The sequence below is a fragment of the Callorhinchus milii genome, unplaced genomic scaffold (genome assembly GCF_018977255.1).
Source record: "Callorhinchus milii isolate IMCB2004 unplaced genomic scaffold, IMCB_Cmil_1.0 Scaffold6, whole genome shotgun sequence".
NCBI lineage: Eukaryota > Metazoa > Chordata > Chondrichthyes > Chimaeriformes > Callorhinchidae > Callorhinchus > Callorhinchus milii.
The window spans coordinates 7903488-7922385 of record NW_024704747.1 but is presented as its reverse complement, the minus strand read 5'-3'; the positions used below and the strand labels follow the sequence as shown (position 1 = coordinate 7922385).

The following is an 18898-nucleotide window of genomic DNA, read 5'->3' as shown; positions in this document are numbered from 1 at the left end:
AATGCTAGTGTAAATATCAAGATAAGATGGCCTTTGCCAATGAAACTGGAAATGTAGTGCCTGAAGCAGCCTTATGTCCTTCACACGCACATAGACATCTCAGCTAAGTGCATATGATGCTAGATTTTATCAGCTTGCTGAGATGATTTGTCTGCAATCTTTTTTCTGAACAGATTAAAAATAAATTTAAAAATAGCCAGATGCGTACCAACGCAGTTTGCGATTTTATTTTAGGATGTAAATTTATATCTGTGATCCTCAGAGTGTATGTTTTCATCGCAACTAATCCAACACAAGCAGGTGGTGAATATTTGGTGCCCCTGATGTGAGAAAAAATGATGTAAAATGCAAATCATCCTGGATCACTGTTGCTTATATTATCATTGCCAGTTATCAATCAAGTATCAACTTGGCTCAGTTGGCAGTACTTTCGCTTCTTGGTGAGAAAATTATAAGTTCGAACACACTCCAGACTCAAACCGCAGTGCAGTGGTGGAGAATCGCTGCATTATCAGCAGATCCATTGTTCAAATGACTTGTTTCACCCACAAAATACACGTCAATTCACTTTACAGTTTATTCTGTGAAACGCTTTGAGACGTCTTGAAGACTTGATAAGGCGCTATATCAAATGCAAAGATTATTAATATTATTAAACTAAGCTCCCATCTACCTGTTCAGGTGGACATTTAAGATCTCACTATTCGAAGAGAAAGGAGTTTCTACCAGTGCCCTGGCTAATGGTGCTCCAGCTAAATTGGTCATTAACAACAACAACAACAAGATTCCATTTATAAAGCGCCTTTCACGTCAGGAGGACGTCCCAAGGCGCTGCACAGTTGGGTCAGGACCCGAGCAGGGGGAAATGGTCAGGGTGAGGGGAGGGAAGGGAGGGAGCGAGGAAGGGGGAAATGGTCAGGGTGAGGGGAGGGAAGGGAGGGAGCGAGGAGGGGGAAGAGAGTCGAGAGGGGAGCTGAAGGCTCGGTCAAAGAGAAAGGTTTTGAGACTGGCCTTGAAGGAGGAGAGGGAGGAAGCGGCGAAGGCACTGGGGGATAGAGTTCCAGAGCCTAGGGGCTGAGAGGCTGAAGGCCCGACCACCGATGGTAGGGCGATTGGGGCGGGGGATGTGGAGCAGACCGGAGCCGGAGGAACGGAGGGTACGGGCAGGTAGGTAGGGGGATAGTAGGTCAGAGAGGTAGGAGGGAGCAAGGCCGTGGATGGCCTTATAGGTGAGAATGAGGATCTTGAAATCAATCCTCTGGGGGATGGGGAGCCAGTGGAGGCGAGCGAGGGTGGGAGTGATTAACTTCATCACTGTTTCTTAAATGTTTCTGTGAGCAAAATGGCTACCGCATTTTTCTACAAATATACAGTCACTATGCTTTGCAGCAATTTGAGAAGCGCTTCAAGACATTTCAGTTGATATTAAATGCAAGGATTATTTATTTCATTATTTGTTTTCATGAATAATACAGTATAGTGTGGAACCTAAATGTAGGGAAAAGAACTAAAGTTTTTTTTGTGGAATTGTAGAATATCCGAATCTCTCTAAATTATGCCCAGTTTTAGTAGTGTTAACTCTTTTGTCATTCTAGTTTCTTCAGGTAATGTCTCTTCTGCTAAGCAGTCTCGCCACAGAATTATCATTCAGAAACCTGCCAACAAGGGTCAGGAATGTCCGGATACTCTGTATGAAGAAAGAAAATGTGAAGTACTTTCAGTTTGTCCGAAGTACAGGTAAAACATAAAAGTTGCATTTCCATTTTATTGTGACTTGTCGAATTGCGATTTTAACTGAATGAATGAATTGAATAAATTAAATGAATTCATATGAGAATATCATCCATGCTACAAAGTATCGTTCCTTGCAGCATCCTGTTTGTGCAGAATTCTAATTCTAATCCTTTTAACACTTAGAAATGAGAGATCAAATGGTTCTTTTTTTGTAATCATGTAAGCAGCCTTTAAATAAAGGAATGTATGGGGAATTTTAAAAAAGGTAAAAGTTACTCTGATATTTTAGATAATATTTTTGGCATATGTCTTTGTTTATTAAAGTTTTGACAGTTCTCACTGTTCTTCTTGTCCTCGGTGTTACCATACAGAAAGTCAGAATACTTCATCTCAAAGTCCTGTAAACCTACACATGTCTCGTCAACAAAATGTACAGTCAATTCACTTTACAGTATATTCTGTGAAGCGCTTTGAGACGTCTCGAAGACATGATAAGGCGCTATATAAAATGCAAGAATTATTATTATAACTGTCCAATTAACCACATGATAGATCACAGTTGGCTCTGAAAACTGCATAATATTAAATCAAATGCACCAAAAGGTTGTCAGATTCCTAAATGAATTTGAACGAAGCTGACATTCAGTTTTCAAAACTTCCAACCATTCTTGTCCACTGAAATGGCTTCCATCCTCTATCTTAGACAGATCAATTCAGCGCATGTAGAGTAAGCTGTGTTTACACCAATTAGTCCTTTTTCTTTAAACATTGGCTTGCTGATAACAAAGGAACAATGAAGTAAATAAAGGGGAAAACAGAAGAGTACCAGATGGGGAATTCTTCTCATAGCTGTTGGCCATAAAACCGCATTAAAAAAGGTTCATTTAAGGCCCTTGGACAGTTCAGAGGAGCACAGACGAACAAACAAAGTGTGAATCCAACTTTGCATGTTCACACTGAAGCAGAGCAGGATCAGATTGCCTCCGAAATCTTCTACGTTCCATCTTCATACTGAAGAGGGTCTGAATCAGACTGTTCCTGAAAACTGTACGTCCAAGCAACTTATCACCTAAAGCCTAGTCTGAATGCAGCTTTATTAAAATATTAATAAAACATTCACAATGCAAGTATAAGCTGTGGTGGGCAGCACAAACATTTAGAGGAAATAAGTCCTTTCATGGTGGAATATATTGCTGTAATGTTACGCAGAGCATTGTTATTGTGGACCTGGTAAACGTATTTATACTATTATTTTATCACTAGAAAATTAAGCCAACACACCTTAGTTTCAGTAGTCTGTTTGTACATTATGCAAACCAGGCATGTACATAAACTGTATCCCTTGAGAGCAATTAAAACCATGCCTTGTATTTTTTAACTGAGAAGGTTACAAGCATCAATATGTTGATGGATAAAGGAAAGAATTCTCTGTCCAACCCTTTCTTTTATTTTATTTTAGATGGAAGGAACACAAGTGGCATCGCTGCATTATTGCTCCTGATTATGTCAGACGGGGAACTATCGGAGCAAATGAAGCCTGTGGTTCTGGTTTACAGATTAGAGGTACATTTCTTTTGTAAATTTTCATGTTCTCCCCAGCAGCCCATTTGAGAGATTGTGATTAAGTGATCTGATATTCTAATTTATTTTGGAAATATTGCAACTTCAAAGTGTGAAATATAAATTCCACATAGAGATGCTTCATTATTCTATAATAATGGGGAATGAGGTCATTGTAAAGTACTAGAATGTACTTATTGATGAGCTGTTGCGATAAATGAATTATCTGGTATTGAAATGTTCAGCTTTTTCTTCTCTGAGTCTTATCTTCGCATGTTGATTGGAGTGTCAAAGCTGCAGCATGATCTGAATTCTGTTTCAACCGTGGCTCATAAACATGCAGCAAGTTAGGCCAAGCCAGTGTATGACTGACTTGTTTTGTGGGAGAAATAGTACATAGACATGCTGCTCAGGTGCAGAAGCCGACAGTGGGTATGCCCCACGCAGCTCTTTCCCATTGTAATGCCGAAATGACTGTTCCAGTTTTCAATTCTCTGAGTGGGCACAGACTGCAAATTGCTGGGTTTCATACCCACGTAGCGATGCAATGTTGTACACAATGCTATATCACATGTACGTTTGTACAAAATGTTCCAGCCCACGCATTTTGCACTTCATGTTCAAGTCCTCAATGAATTGGACCTATCGTAATATGAGGTTAGATTTATAGATTCGTGGAATTTTTCAGCACAGAAACGGGCAATTCACTCCGTTAAGTCTGCACAGGAGATTTTTTCCCTAGGAGCCAATTAGCATAAACCAAGAGATTTCGCTCAAGATTTTTTTTTAGCTTCCATTCTATTTCTCATTCCAAGTTTGCTTCAAGGCAAGCTCCAGAATACAGTGACACTGACATCATTGCACATATAATATGCTTACCTCTCTGGTCCAGTGATTAATGGACGATGACAGATATTTAGAGCTGGGAGGGAAAGCATTGGAAGTAGATAGCGGGTCTTTACCTGATTTCAGGATAACAATGATGTCACTGCTCACCTCAAGGTAAAAGCAACATGATACATTATATTGAGCAGGCTTAACATGAAACTGTGCATGAAAAGGTGTTTGCAGTTTCCTTAATCTGTGTGGAATCCTGTCATAGGCAATCAGGTCCAGTAGTTGTTTCTCTGGGACTTGAATGGATTGTTTTAGGAGCAATTTAGAACAATTGAAACTGAGACGGAGCCACCTGATATTTCTGTGTGTTTTGATATATATGCTGAAAATCTCTATATCTATTTCTCCTTGAGCATCCTCTGAAGTTCTTCCTAGTGCTCCGAGTAGTAGGAATCTGGGATACCAGTAGAAATAGAATGACAGGCAATCTATAAGTAACTGGCATGTATATTCCAGGATTTTGAACCATACGAGGATATTCAGAGATGGTGCTTACTGACGCAAATTGTTGGCATACATTGATTTGCTAAACTGTGCCCTGTATTCTCAAAAACTTTTTTTTAAGTGTTTTCCTCCATAGTTCTACAGTGGAACATGTAAAATATAGTTTCCCTATTTTCTTTGCATTTTCTTTCCCTATTTTCTGTTTTACTCTTTCTCTGTTCTCCTGTGACCAGAAATTCCACCTGCATTTAGATATAGATTCGTTTTTTAATATATCATAGTGTCCACATTTATGCAGACTCTTAAATTTAGGTTTCATTTTGGGAATTGGTTTGCTGACATTTTTAAAGTACCTGTGGAAAATCGGCTTCAGAATTAAGACTGCATTTAAGAATTTGCCAAAATGTGCAATCACTGAAGTGTTAAAATAGTCTGAGTCTAGAACGTGGCAGACTGGAATAGTCAGCAGGGTTTCATGCAGTTCCTGGAACCTAAAGTTCTGAAACAATTGTAGACCAGTGTGGGACATATGAGATAGCTCAAAATGCAGGCAAGTTTCCTTACTCCACATGTCTCCATTTACCTAGTAATAAGTAGGAATGAACCAGTTGTTAGTCGATTGGCGGATCGTTTTCTGGGGGTAAAAATCCCTCAAAAAATAATTTGACTGTTTGTGGTACACTGCTGTGCACAATTGGTTGCCGCTTTTTCCCCCACAAAATACCCAGTCAATCCATTTTACAATATATTCTGTGAAGTACTTTGAGATGTCTTAACAACGTGAAAAGGCGCTATATCAAATGCAAGTATTATTATCAATATTGAGGATTTTTAAGATGCTATTTCTCCCCCCCACCCCCTCCCCAATGCTTGCTCAGAGTCTCAGTCAGTTGTATGAAACACTTTGCGACCTCCTCTTGGCTTGAAAAGGTGAGTATTAAATATAAATTGTGTTGTATTTCTCAGCTACTCATTTCTAGGGCCACAGTGTTTAGAGTCTTATTTAGGGCGTTGCCTTTCATTTTCTGTTCTGTCACTTGTATCATCCAGGCTGCTTTAATTTTTGCCATTCCGTATGTTTTTTTAAATAGACGGGAATTCAAGCTCTTTAGTCAGTAACAAATTTGCAGTAATGTAACTGACCTACAAGCATTTGTTACACATCCCTTAGATGTAACTTAAATAGGTCTGATCTGCCACACAGCAGATTGGAATATAGAGCGAGTCTCTTAAGAATCCCACATGTATTTTGATTAATTGGCAATGCAAATATAATACAAATGATTATGGAGGCCTGGGAATCATTCCCAAGATGCTCTAAAATCAACTACAATGGTACGTGGTGAGCAACATTCAATCCACTTTGTAGTTTGTTTGCATTTAATTACATTAGAAAGTTATATGTTATTGGAGGAGCTGGGGCCAACTCACTACCCTAACATATCTGCTAGCTTGATGTTTCTGACCTCTGAGTCAGAAGGATATAGATTCTAGCCCCACATCAACAACAACAAATTATACTTGTATAGCGCCTTTCATGTCAGGAGGTCTTCCCAAAGCGCTGACACTCAGGGATCCTCACCCGAGCTGGTAGTTGCGATCAGGGGGTTTGGAGGGTGGAAAGAATATGGGTAGGAGGGTGACCGAAGGTACGGTCGAAGAGGAGGGTCTTGAGAGGAGTCTTCAAGGAGGCAAGGGAGGGGTGAGGCAGAGGGACTGTGGGATGGAGTTCCAGATGGGGGCAGAGAGGCTGAAGGCCCAACCCGCCAATGGAAGGGCAGGCAAGGCAGGGGATGTGAAACAGGCTGGAGCTCACTGAGCAGAGGAGTGGACAGCTTGGCAGGGGATTAGGAGGTCACAGAGGTAGGGGGGTGCAAGGCCGTGGAGCGCCTTGAAGATGAGGACCAGTATCTTGAACTGCATCCTCTGAGTGATGGGAAACCAGTGGAGCCGGGCAAGAATGGGAGTGATAGGGTCACAGAGTCTGGTGCAGGAGAGGACATGGGCTACCGAGTTCTGGATGACCTACAGCTTGTGGAGGGAGGAGTTGGGGAGGTAGGGAGTTTGTGTAGTTCAGCTTGGATGTAGTGAATGCGTAGATGAGGGTCTCACCGGCCTACGGTGAGAGACATTGGGGGAGACGGGCAGCGTTGTGTGGGTGGGGAAAGGTGGAACTGGTCAGTATTTTGAACTGACAGTCTAGGGCTAGGCTGACACTCTAATGCTGAGGGTGTGCTGCACTGTTGGAGGCGCCATCCTTTGGATGAGAAGTTAAACCAAAGTCCTGTCTGCCAGTTCAGGTGGATGTTGAAGATCCCATGACATTATTTTCTCATGGTGTCTTGGACAATATTCCCGCAGATAAAATTGATGCTCACACTGCTGTACATAAAATTGACTGCCATGTTTGCCTACAAATAAATAGTGACTAAGCTTCACAGTAAAATCCTGTGAAGAGCTTTGAGACGTCATAAGGTTCTGTTTCAAATACAAGACTTTTTATCATAATTAGGTGTAAAGTAGCAACACAAAACTGTATTATTCTGGATTATTTGGCATCAAATTAGAAAATTCAACGAAGGCACATGGATGGTTTATGGGAAAAGGAAATGTCCCAGTGATGGAGAATTTGAATTTGGGATTATGGGATTTTGTTATGACAGAAGAATGGGAAGTTTGCCCCAGATCTGATCCGTTCTGTACTTAAAGTATGAGTGCTTGATGTTGACTAGCAAAAAAATTACAGAAACAAGTGAAGAGAGGAAAATGCAAACAAAAGATTAGAATGATTCTGCTTGCTGCAAAATCATTAAAATAGAGAGTGAGAGAATGTTTACACAACAGACAACCAGGGATCTGCTTCAGGGAGTATTACACACAGCTTCCTCTTTCCTTCCCTCAGTCCACCAAGGGGCAATTCCCAAATAATAAAACGTTGTTCACAAATACAGAGGCATACTGTTGGAAAATGATTGTCTTTTCTGCTTGTGTACATTGCGTCACTTGGGATCTACTGTATACCTAACATGATACAACCAGGAACTAGGAAATTTCTCCCTCCCAACTGGAAATTGGACACAAATACATCACGTGTACCTGAGAATACTGCCTCATACTCTTTCTCTCTTATACACAACAATGAATATCAGATAAATACTGACCTCTAAAGCAGAGAATTTGGGGTGAAGTTCATCTTTAGCACAGTTGTTTTTGGCACAGTGGCTCCAGTCACATGTGTTTGCTATTACAGTACTTAACATGATGTCAGGGATATAATGATTGACTATGAAAGTGGTCACATCCACACAAAAATAGGTATTCCCACTATGAGTTCCTGCTGTTATGGATTTTCAGTAAAAAAAAGTTGCATTCATTCAGAAATATTTTGATTTTCTATTGAAGAACGCCACTTGCTGAGCAAGAGCCAATGTCATTAAAGCCGGGAAGAAGCCATAAATATGACAGATTGCATCCAAGTGATTGTGAGACATCAGTAAAGGATCAGAGTGATGTTGTTGGAAGAGTCTGAGGACACTGGTCTCAACTAAGTCTTTAATGAACACAGAGATCAACAATTAGGCACTTCAGTCCCATAACAGCAAATGGAGACCAAATGAATCAAACAGTAACTGATGAGATTCTCCAGTTTATTTTCTTGAATAATACTGAGAGCACTTTATTTTAAAAAGAGAGACAATAAGGAGAAAGTAATAAGCTTGTGAGGTTACAAGTGAGAACTGTCCTTTCAGTGGCTTTGGGGTTTAAAATGTAAGTTCACTGAAACTTTTTTTTGTCAGACTGTGAGATTTGCATCAGCATTTGAGAATGCTGCATCACAAATTGTCAAATCAGCAAAGTATAGGAACATAGGAACATATGAAAAAAGGTCAGTGAGTAAAATGGTTTTGCTGTCTTTTTCTTGGAATTTGGTAGCTTGAGATCTGTGATTTATTTTCGTAAATTTCATAATCTGACTTATGCCAAACAGAAATTGAAATTAATGGAACAAATCCATTTTGCTTGCATTGAATTTAGCTCATTGTTTCCACACGAGGAGACTGACTGAGCACTCAAAGGAAATGATTATTTTGCATCTTGTAACGTGCTGGTCTGAAACTTTTAAATGTAAGATTCTGGATTGTTAAAGTCTGAATGTTAGATGCCTTCACTGGTTTAATTAGTAACAGCGAGACCTATTTTCATATTGCTCATTAATGTGCAGCTTGTTAGATAAAGTAATGTCTGGGGCCAAAAATGATAAAGGGGATGTAACAATAAACACCATTAATGAGTAGTTGGGTGTTCCTAGATAAGTAAAATCAGAAAACAGTAGATTCATAGCTTACAGAATAAATGTATTTCACGTGATAGAAGCGACTAAAGATTACTTCCAAGGTTATGTGAAGTAGAATGTTCTGTGGATGTAGAAGCACAGAAAGGAAATCCAGTTTGAGGCATTACTTTTGTTTTAACTATTTTGTAATTTTTCTGCTGGAAAACTGAGTTTTGTGGACAGGCTCACCAATAAAATTGATCCCAAGTGGAACATGTTACCACACTATTAGATTGAAAACTACTGTTACTCTATTAAATACACTAAATAACCTGGGATGCTTTTGCAAGAAAACCTGCATATAGAAAAGCCAGCTTGCAAGCGGAAAGAGGGTAAAAGATTATCAACCACATTAAAGAAGATGTATCTTTCAATTTTGCTACTTCATAAATTTTGGAACACGGCCCTGTTCATGTGCATTTGATGAAATCATAATTTCTCTTAAGCGACCTAGAGTTTTTCTTTAACATAGAAAGTCACGTCCTACTCATTTGTGCTGCATGGTACTCAATTTTACAAAATGGCAGGTTTGAAATTCTAAAAATATGGACAGACTCCAGCAAACTAAAGATTATATTCAATGCATGTGTTTTATGGAAATGTGAGTTTAACACTATTTTAACCTAATAAACCAGAATGAAAAACAAAGTACTGTAATGGAAATAAACTGTACCACAATTTACTCTGCCTGATTTCATTTTTCTGACAAAAAAAATCACAGTTGTCCAGCCAACCTAATAAACACCAGAAATGAAGCACTCTGACTCTCACACTTTGCTACAGTTATTTCACACCAAATCCCACTGAAATACCCAATAACAACAATAAATAATAATGCTAATCCTTGAATTTGATAAAACGCCTTATCATGTCAGTAATGTGATAAAAGTCTTGATCAACAACTCAAATAAAATCACAGTGAATCACTATTGGAAGTGTCCATTCTATAAGATGTCAAATATTATTTTCACTGTTGAGACAGAACACAATTGTTTGAGTTTAAATTTATGCAAATAATATGAAATTCAAAGCTCTGTTAAAACGAAACTCGTGCATTAATTGGTAAAATATTTATGTATATTTTTAGAATTTCAATTTGCCATATGGTGAATTATAATGTGTGGCTAAATGTTCGAGCTTGTTTTTCTGGATTGACTGAATAACAGCCAAACATTGTAAACTGCTGCCAATCAAGATCATTAAAGAATTAAACTGGCAGCATATCTGAATGGCACTCCTATTTGGAGAGAAGGATCATAGGATGCATTTTAATGAGCAGTCACAACTGACTCAGTGACATGCTTGGATCTCACTAATGTCTTCTTTTATGATAAGAGATTCATTCCAAAGCAGACATCATGGCACTGGACTAAAAGAATAATTAGTTGCAAGAGCTATACTCTTTAATTGCTCATATATCATTTGTGATTAACCTTTCTTAAGTATATAGCAGGTACTTCTTAATCAGGCAGATTCACTGTTGATTTTAGTATTACTGATACGTATAGTTAAAATAATATTTACAAAGAAGCTACAACAAATGCCAACTATTCTTTCTGTGGCTTAAAATACTGACTTTGACTTCGGCATTAAATTATTGGCAAGTACAATAGTTGGTAAAAAAAAATTTAATACTTCAAGGTTTTTGGGACGTCCTCCTGACGTGAAAGGCGCTTTATAAATGGAATCTTGTTGTTGTTGTTGTTTTTTTAGTTCTCCTTTTGTGCATTACATTTCCTTCTGAAGGCAGTATCTTTTTCCATGGTGAAAGCTCATATTACTCATAGACTGGCAGAAAACGCTTCTGGATGTGGCTCAAATATGGGAGGCAAGGAATCATTCCTCTTCCCTCACTCAGATGATTTGTTGTGTGCGTGGGTAAGAACTCAAGAATATTGCCACCATTGACCATATTTATGAGTCTCTCCATTTAATCTGGCCCATCCACTCCCTCCATAACCCGTAATTGTTATGTTTTTGGAAGGGAATCACAAAAATATTGCTTATGCTGCCTGCAAATGTTTCTCAAATAAGGCATCTGGCTCTCAGCAGCCAAAAGGTTGCACCACCATGGCATAAAAGTTTAAATTTCAGTTAAGACTTGATTTAACGCAAATAAATTTAAGACTTCTCGAAGACGTGATAAGGAGCTATGTCAAATACAAGGATTATTATTATAAGTAATGTAGATGAATGGTCAGACATTGTTTGAAAATTGAAGAGTTACAATAATTGTTGTATTTGATTAATCATCAGTATTACAGATATGTAATGAATACACATTAGTGCATTTGAACAGATGCTAGTTGATTACCATTTGCTGGTCAGTAGTCTTAGCCAAGGCACAACATAAGCTGCTTAAATAGAGTGAACACCTGTATGCTGCTTCTCCACCTAGTCATTTTCTGACACATTGGTACGTTTGACAGCTCTAGGGGCTAGTCATAATGGGCTATCTCTAACGGTGTTTCAGCAAAGCCATTTAGGTCATGCAGAGTTTGTAATATAAATCCATCTTTGAAAGCTTTCATAGCTTAATCTTTAATTAAAAATCACGCAGAGGCAGCAGCATGATACTTCTTCAGAGAGTTAAATTCCTTCTCAAAGCGATATGCAGTTGCAGGTAAACATTCTGACTTGTAATGTTTAATGATTTAACTCTATCTTTCATAACTAAAGGTTGCTAAAATATTATATTGTGGCTATGCCAAATAGGAGTCCTTAGAGTCCTGTAGCTCAGTGGTTAGGGCACTCGTCTTGCAAGTGAGAGGACCTGGGTTCGATTCCCGGCAAGGCGAAACGGAGAGTAAGTTTCCTTACTCCACACCACTCTGTTTACTGAGCAGTAAAGAAGAACCCAGTTGTTAGTTGATTGGCGGATCGCTTTTCTGGGGGTAATAATCCCTTCAAAACCCAAAATAATAATAATAATAATATATACGGTCACTCAATCCACGACTGTTTGTAGGACGCTGCTGTGCACAATTGGCTGTTTTGCCCACAAAATACACAGTCAATTCACTTTACAGTATATTCTGTGAAGCGGCTTGTAACATCTTGAAGGTGTGATAAGGCGCTATATCAAATGCAAGGATTATTATTAATAAAGGGGGCCATGCTGCATAAATATTCACTTTTTTTTGTTGAATATTGAATATTTTTTGTTGCAACAATGCTAATATGTCATATCTTACTTTATGAGAATTAAAAGTAATATAAACAGTGTCATTTTTTTACAGTCGGAATATACCATTCTGGAATATTGATATCCAGTAACACACAATTCCTATTCATTTGATCAGGAACTAGCAAGCTTAAATTTTACTTTTCTTTCTGATCAGTTGTGAATATTATTTTTAATATTTTTTTCAACTTCATTTTCACTTTGTATATGTGATTCCCACTTCTTGCATCTTTCTTCCTTCACCAGGAGGATAAGGCTGTGTTGGGCCATTCATTTTCTGCCAAACAGAGTCAATACTGCTCCATGATAATCCAACAAGAACTTTGTTACTCTGTGGTTCGATTCCTCGAACAGGTTTATCCTCTCTGTTCATCATGTCACCTGGCTGAGAGCTAGCAAAATATGCCATATGAAGGGAGCTGGCTTTAAACTCAAACTCTTGGAACAGAACTCCCTATACAGGAGCTCCTGGGTTCCTCATTCTTTGTCAGTAACTTAATTATTATTGTGCAGATGCCATTTGATGTAATAGAATCAATTTTACATTGTAGCAGTTGGATGCGAATCCTGCCAGCTTTACCAGACAATAACAGCCTGTCTAAAAAAAATAATCAATTTTTTAATGTTTAAATTCTTTAAAATAAAAGCAATACTAGCGTATTTCTATGTTAAACCATGTTATGCAAGAATACAAATGCTACTCGATGGTGAGAAAATAATCGATTCAGTGCATGATGGATTCCTGATTTTTATCTTGGGGAAATGGAAAATTGGAGTTTTTTGAAAAATGGCCTACGGTGGTCTTTGATCTTTGAGTGAATAGACCAGGGATGAAATTATAGATGGGCTCTCCCATCTCTTTGTTGGGAAATCGAGCATGGCACAGGAGAGGAAGCATACCTGCAAATGCTAGAAAAATGAACCTGCATTGTCCCCTAACATGGTACCAAACATTGATACTCTGGTTTCCTACTCCATCTCACTCCTAATTGTGTTTGCAGTGTTGCCTGGAATATGAATCAATGTTATATTTTCCAGTGAACCACTTGAATAAAAATGCTGATGGTGGTAAAAGTACTTTATGATTGTTAGGATTTAGGACTTCTTTAGATTAAAGTGACATCAGTGAAAATAAAGTTTAATTTATATTATACCTTACTTCTCTTATTCTGATTCTTCCAGGAATCTTAATTGGCTTGAATTTCATGTTGATTTTTAAAAAATTTATTTTGATATTGATTTACTACACCCCTGCAGGTGTGATAAAACCATTGTCTTATTAATACATAGAATAGGGTAAAGTTTGACATGGTATGTAGTGACAATTAAATCTGGTGATAAACTAAGGACTTGATGTGTATTAGAATGAAGAAAGAACTTCCATTTTTACTGCTGGGATTAGAAACCTGGAGGTGGTAAAGTCAGTTGAAATCAAAATGTCTGGCATGGGTGGCATTTAACATTCAGCATTTGTGGCTCAGATGACAAAGGGGAAACATTTTGTAAAAAATTGAAGCATGCTTTGATGTAGGATTCAATAAATTTCTGAATATTTTACTTCTTTGTCAAAAGTGTACATTAAACTTGCTTTGCTAGTACTTTAGTCAATGTACAATTATGATATTGCTATGATATTATGATATTATTATGATCCCTTCCTCATTCCCTTCGCCTCGCCCTCTCTCTACCTATTTTCAGGACTTGGCTGAAGACCTTTTCGACCGCGCCTTCGGTCACCTTCCTCCCCCTCCCCCTGGCTCGGCCCCGGGATCCGTTACTGTGAAGCACTCTGAGACGCCGTCCGGCGTGGAGAGCCCTATATACGACAACAACAACAAAATTACATTTATAGAGCGCCTTTCACGTCGAGAGGATGTCCCAAAGTACTGAACAGTCAGGTCTCGGGGCCCAAGCATGGGGGAGGGGTGGTGTAGGAGTGAGGGAGGCAGAGAGGTGGGAGGGAGACCAAAGGCACGATCGAAGAGAAGGGTCTTGAGACCGGCCTTGAAGGATGCAAGGGAGGAAGCGAGGTGAAGGGACCATAGGATGGAGTTCCAGAGTGTGGGGGCAGAGAGGCTGAAAGCCCGGCCACCGATGGTAGGGCGGGTCGGGCGGGAGACATGGAGCAGCCTGGAGCCTGATGAACAGAGGGAGCGGGCAGGTTGGTAGGGAGTCAGCAGGTCCAAGTTGTTGTTGTTGTTATTGATATTTTCACTACCATTCTTAAACTGTGACCTGTCAGATCATTTAATGTCTGCTTTCTTTCATACATTTCATCATATCTCCCAGAATTCCACAGTAAAAAGTCAATTTAAATTTAATACAGTAGAACGAGAATTGCGAAAGAAAGTGACGAGGCCATTTCAGCCCTTTTCTGCAAATGGACCTTCATTAGAATGGATGAAGGGTGTGAAAGACTCTGTCTAGCTGTATTGAGCAACATTTAAGTCCCATTCTTGATTTCATAAGAACATAAATACATAGGAATTTGCTGTCGAAAGAAGATCAAGGTCCATCCACTTCGTCCTCCACCATCCTGGCAATCGCATGTTATGTTGTTTTCTTACACCCTGCCAATTCTCTCAGCCTTTGCCCCATCTCCTCCTGCTCGTCTTTGCCTGGCTAGGATTCCCTGTAGGGACAAGGAACTGAGTTGCCTTTTCCAGATAAGGACCAGGGTAGTTTTGGCACTTTTGTGGGAGAGAGAGAAAGGCTGGAACTTTGGGGAAAGAGAATATTTTATCCAATTGTATCCTGAGAGATGGAGCAAAAAATAGATTGCAGGAGATGAGCATCAAGTAGAATAAACTCAAAGAAAAAAAACCTATTACGAGGAAAGATAGAATAAGACAAAATAAAATAGGAACTTGAGGGACCAGTGTAAAGAACGAGTAGAATGGGAAAGAGTTTAAGAGGTACAGAAAGAATAAGAGAAAATTGATTTGGTTTCCATATTTTGAGAGGCAATCTGTTATAGCCCCAAATAAACTATGTGTTACAGCTTTAAAATATGAAAGTGATTATGTATTAAAGCATCTAAAACTCTAGGTCTTTTGACTTCACGAGGGATTCACCATGTGGAATTGAAATGAGCTTGTTCTCGTCTTTGATTGGCCCTGACTGAGATGTATTCTGAGTAACAGTGGCCACCCACTGAGTTAACATTGCCTTTATTATCTGTTATTACTGACTTGTCTGTTCAGCCAGACCCTGATTGTTCTTATTGAACATGTCAGTTAATTGCAAGGAAATAAAGATTACTCATTTTGTAGCCTGATTGGCGACAACCAAAATAATTTAATTTCTTATTCTTTCCTTGGAGCATAGGGAGTTAAGAAGCTGTCAGGAGGTAATGTGTTGCAGTGTAAGTCTAACCTTTTCCTTACCTACTGCATCTTGAGTGAAAAGATGTGATTTGAATTTCTCCTCATGCAGGCTGTAACCATTTTGTATCTCTCTGATGTATTTAAAAGGTTTGGAAATAATTTTCCTTGCTAGAATATGTGTGTGTGTGTATATATAACAATAGCTGTTAATCTGCCAATGCATTTTTCTCAACAATTGATGCCAACAACTAAAATCTGCTATTCTGTACTCAGAGAAGATCTTTGTGAATCAGTAGATAAATATGGATTGCAATGTACAGAAACTAATCTGAACCACTTTTGGTTCCCTTCTGATCATTCAAATCCAGGTGGAACTTTGGGAAGGAATGTAAAGATTTTTTATGTAATGATTGGTTAGATCACAGCTCCAATCATTTTTAACAATTTGTCTTTTGGCTCTATTTTTGAGTGGATGTGAATCCACAATATATACAATTGCCCCAATTTCAGTTTTAGGGGTATTTTGCATTCTTGGCTATCAGGAATTAAAATGATTAACGGACATAAGAGAGAGAGGAATTCTTCAGGGAAACAAAAGGTCTTTTATTTGCAGTGAGGAATCCTCACTATCTGCCTTCTGCAATCCACCTCTTGTTATTCTAGTGATGGGTCCTGATGCACTCCATTGTATTTAATAGGAGGAGTTGTCTTCTACCTCCATTCTCCCAATAGTGTGGGTTTCAGGGGTTGGGCATATCAGCTCCCCTGTTGAGCTGAACACTTGCCCTCATTAATAAACTTATCTGGGATGTAAGTAGTTGCCTGACTCCAAAGCAGCCCAAGGCAGAAGGAGGGTGGTTCCAAGTAATGTACATAAGTGAGGATCCTTTACTACTGTGCAAGGAGTACATGAATACATGTATTTTCCTTTATCGCTAGGTTGCTATTTTAAACAGAATGTACTCTCTCCAGACTTTCTCTTTGATAATGTGCAGAAAGTGAATTTTCGTGTAATGATCTCTTTTGAGGATGGAAGTGGAACACGTCCAAGTAACCTATACGTCTCATACCCAACGAGTGAGCTGTAGGAAGGAAGTGCAATAAAGGATCAGTAATATATTTGCCTCCAGGGAACCTGTACAAAATACCTATTTCTGCACCTTGTTTAGGATCAGTATCAAAAACTGACTGCAACAAAATGAAACGCTAAGGTTCTCCACTGAAACAAATTCATCATTACCCAAGAATTCAGAGAGTAACATGAGGTTGCAAACACTTGTAGATTGTATGAGTGAAGCCCATTAGACATTTGAGAGAAGCTCAAACAAATGAGTGAAACCATATAGTAATAATTGCTGTGGTAGAAAGTCAATGTTCCATGGTTATATGTTTTGGTAAAGGAGTTCTATTGAATCTACACAAGTTTAACAATTCACATCACAAGAACTTAACAGAATTTGACATGAGAATAGTCACCACTTTTATCTGCACAGTTTACCATTGCGAACACTGGCAAGAGATGTGTATGATGTCCGTATTGCACTTGCATTATTTATTGTGTGGCATGTCAAAATTAATATTAGCGCCTTATTGCTTGCAATTCTGAACTGGTGATTAATACTCTCAGACTTCAGTGCGTTGACTCAGGAGACCAGGTTTTAAAAGCAGCATTGGAGTGACAAGACTATCACTGATGATCTAACTCTTCTTGAAGAGAAATTGCTTTATTCAATTCATCTTGTTAAATGTTGTGATAGTAACTTACTGATAAAGCAAGCATTTAAATCGTTCCAATTTACTTTATTTACATAAAATGCATGCATTGCTAATGCTAACCCATTGCTAATGCAGTGGTTATTATTATTATTGCATCAAGTTTTGCTATATTTAAAACTAGGAAGACTTGTGATTTGAAATTTACATCAGATTGTGGAGTCCTGTAGCGTTTTGGTTAGAGCATTCTGCTGTGTGCTGTTATTGGCTGCTACGTTTCACCCACAAAAGTCAATTCACTTTACAGTATATTCTGTGAAGCGCTGTGAGACATCTCAAAGACGTGATGAGGCGCTAAATCAAATACAAGGATTATTATTATTATTAAACTTCTGGCTGCTTGTTTAGCTAAGAGTTCACTCCACCAGCTATGGCTTGCATGGTTAACAGGTGCGTGGTGGAAAGAATCCAGGCCCCCAGTGATCTTGTTTAAAAAAATCAATTGGTCACTCAATCCATGACTGTTTGTGGGATGCTGCTGTACGTAGTTGGCTGCTGCGTTTTGCCCACAAAATAAACAGTCAATTCGCTTTACAGTATATTCTGTGAAGCGCTTTGAGATGTTTCGAAGACGTGATAAGGCGCTATATCAAATGCAAGGATTATTATTATTATTAACTGCCCCTCCATGTTCCACTAATGAGGCCAAGCACATCTGGGTACCTCAGGATTAAAAATTTATGAACCTGTTGAAATCCAGTTGCTCATGTGTGATCTCTGCCAACGCCCCACCCCCACCCCCAATGTTTGTGCTGAGAGACTACTCACAATACCAAAAGAATGGTGTTGATTGTCACCTGAACAACTCATTTATACATTGTGTTAAATAAGTGCAATGGCAGCCTAGAGAGTCAGCAGAAATATTGCCTACTTACCTCAAAGCAGTATTTATTAAATGTGATACCTGACAGCAGTGTAGCATATGAAAAATGTTAAGAGCTCAAAAAATTCAGACAATAGCAAAGAATGTGTGATACCTCCATGAAAATGATAAAATTATTGATATCAAAAGAGCGGATAGGCTCACAAAAATCTTGTAAAAATATCTGTGCAATCGAACTTCAGTATTGTTTTTGAATAGCTGAGTAATGATTACAACTTTAATTGCCAAAGCCAAAATTGATTAATACGACTTATCACAGGTTTACAGAAGCCTCACATTTTGATTTATCTTTTTGGTAAATGTGTGTACAGGATTGCTTATCATAGTGGAGCAATTTTCCTCCTGTTAAGAAAAATTATTGCATGACCAGGGTCAGAGTCAAGAGTTTCACTAGAGGTTTGGCAGTCCTGTACACTGCTTAAAATACAAGTTGCAATGTTCTGCCTAGTGATACAAGTTGCTGATGCTGACTACCCAAACATATTGTTGAAAAACAATTAAGTCATTTAATTAATGCTGGAAGCTAATTAATCTACAAAAAGTACAGTCTTTTTCACTGGCTCTGAGGCTCACCAAACATGAAGGTATTTAATTATTGCCTGAGTAGGCCCAAAGGTTGCACACTGTGGTGCGGAAGATTTGCCAAGAGGGTACTGAGAATCTTTTATGGCTCATGTTCTGATTGTAACTGTGCTATTATTTGAGGAGGAGAGGAGTGAAAGGGAGGTTGGGGGGTCGGCTAGTGGTGAGTGTGTGGGGGTGTG

General features: G+C 38.7%; 1 protein-coding gene across 1 annotated transcript in view; it reads left to right on the top strand.

Moving 5' to 3' along the window:
* thsd7ba (thrombospondin, type I, domain containing 7Ba) overlaps positions 1-18898 on the top strand; it is a 180901-nt gene that overhangs the window by 75413 nt on the left and 86590 nt on the right. Inside the window, exons 9-10 of the mRNA XM_042336209.1 lie at positions 1605-1737; positions 3194-3297. Of these exons, the coding sequence (XP_042192143.1) occupies positions 1605-1737; positions 3194-3297 (237 nt within the window). The remainder of the gene's footprint in view (positions 1-1604; positions 1738-3193; positions 3298-18898) is intronic.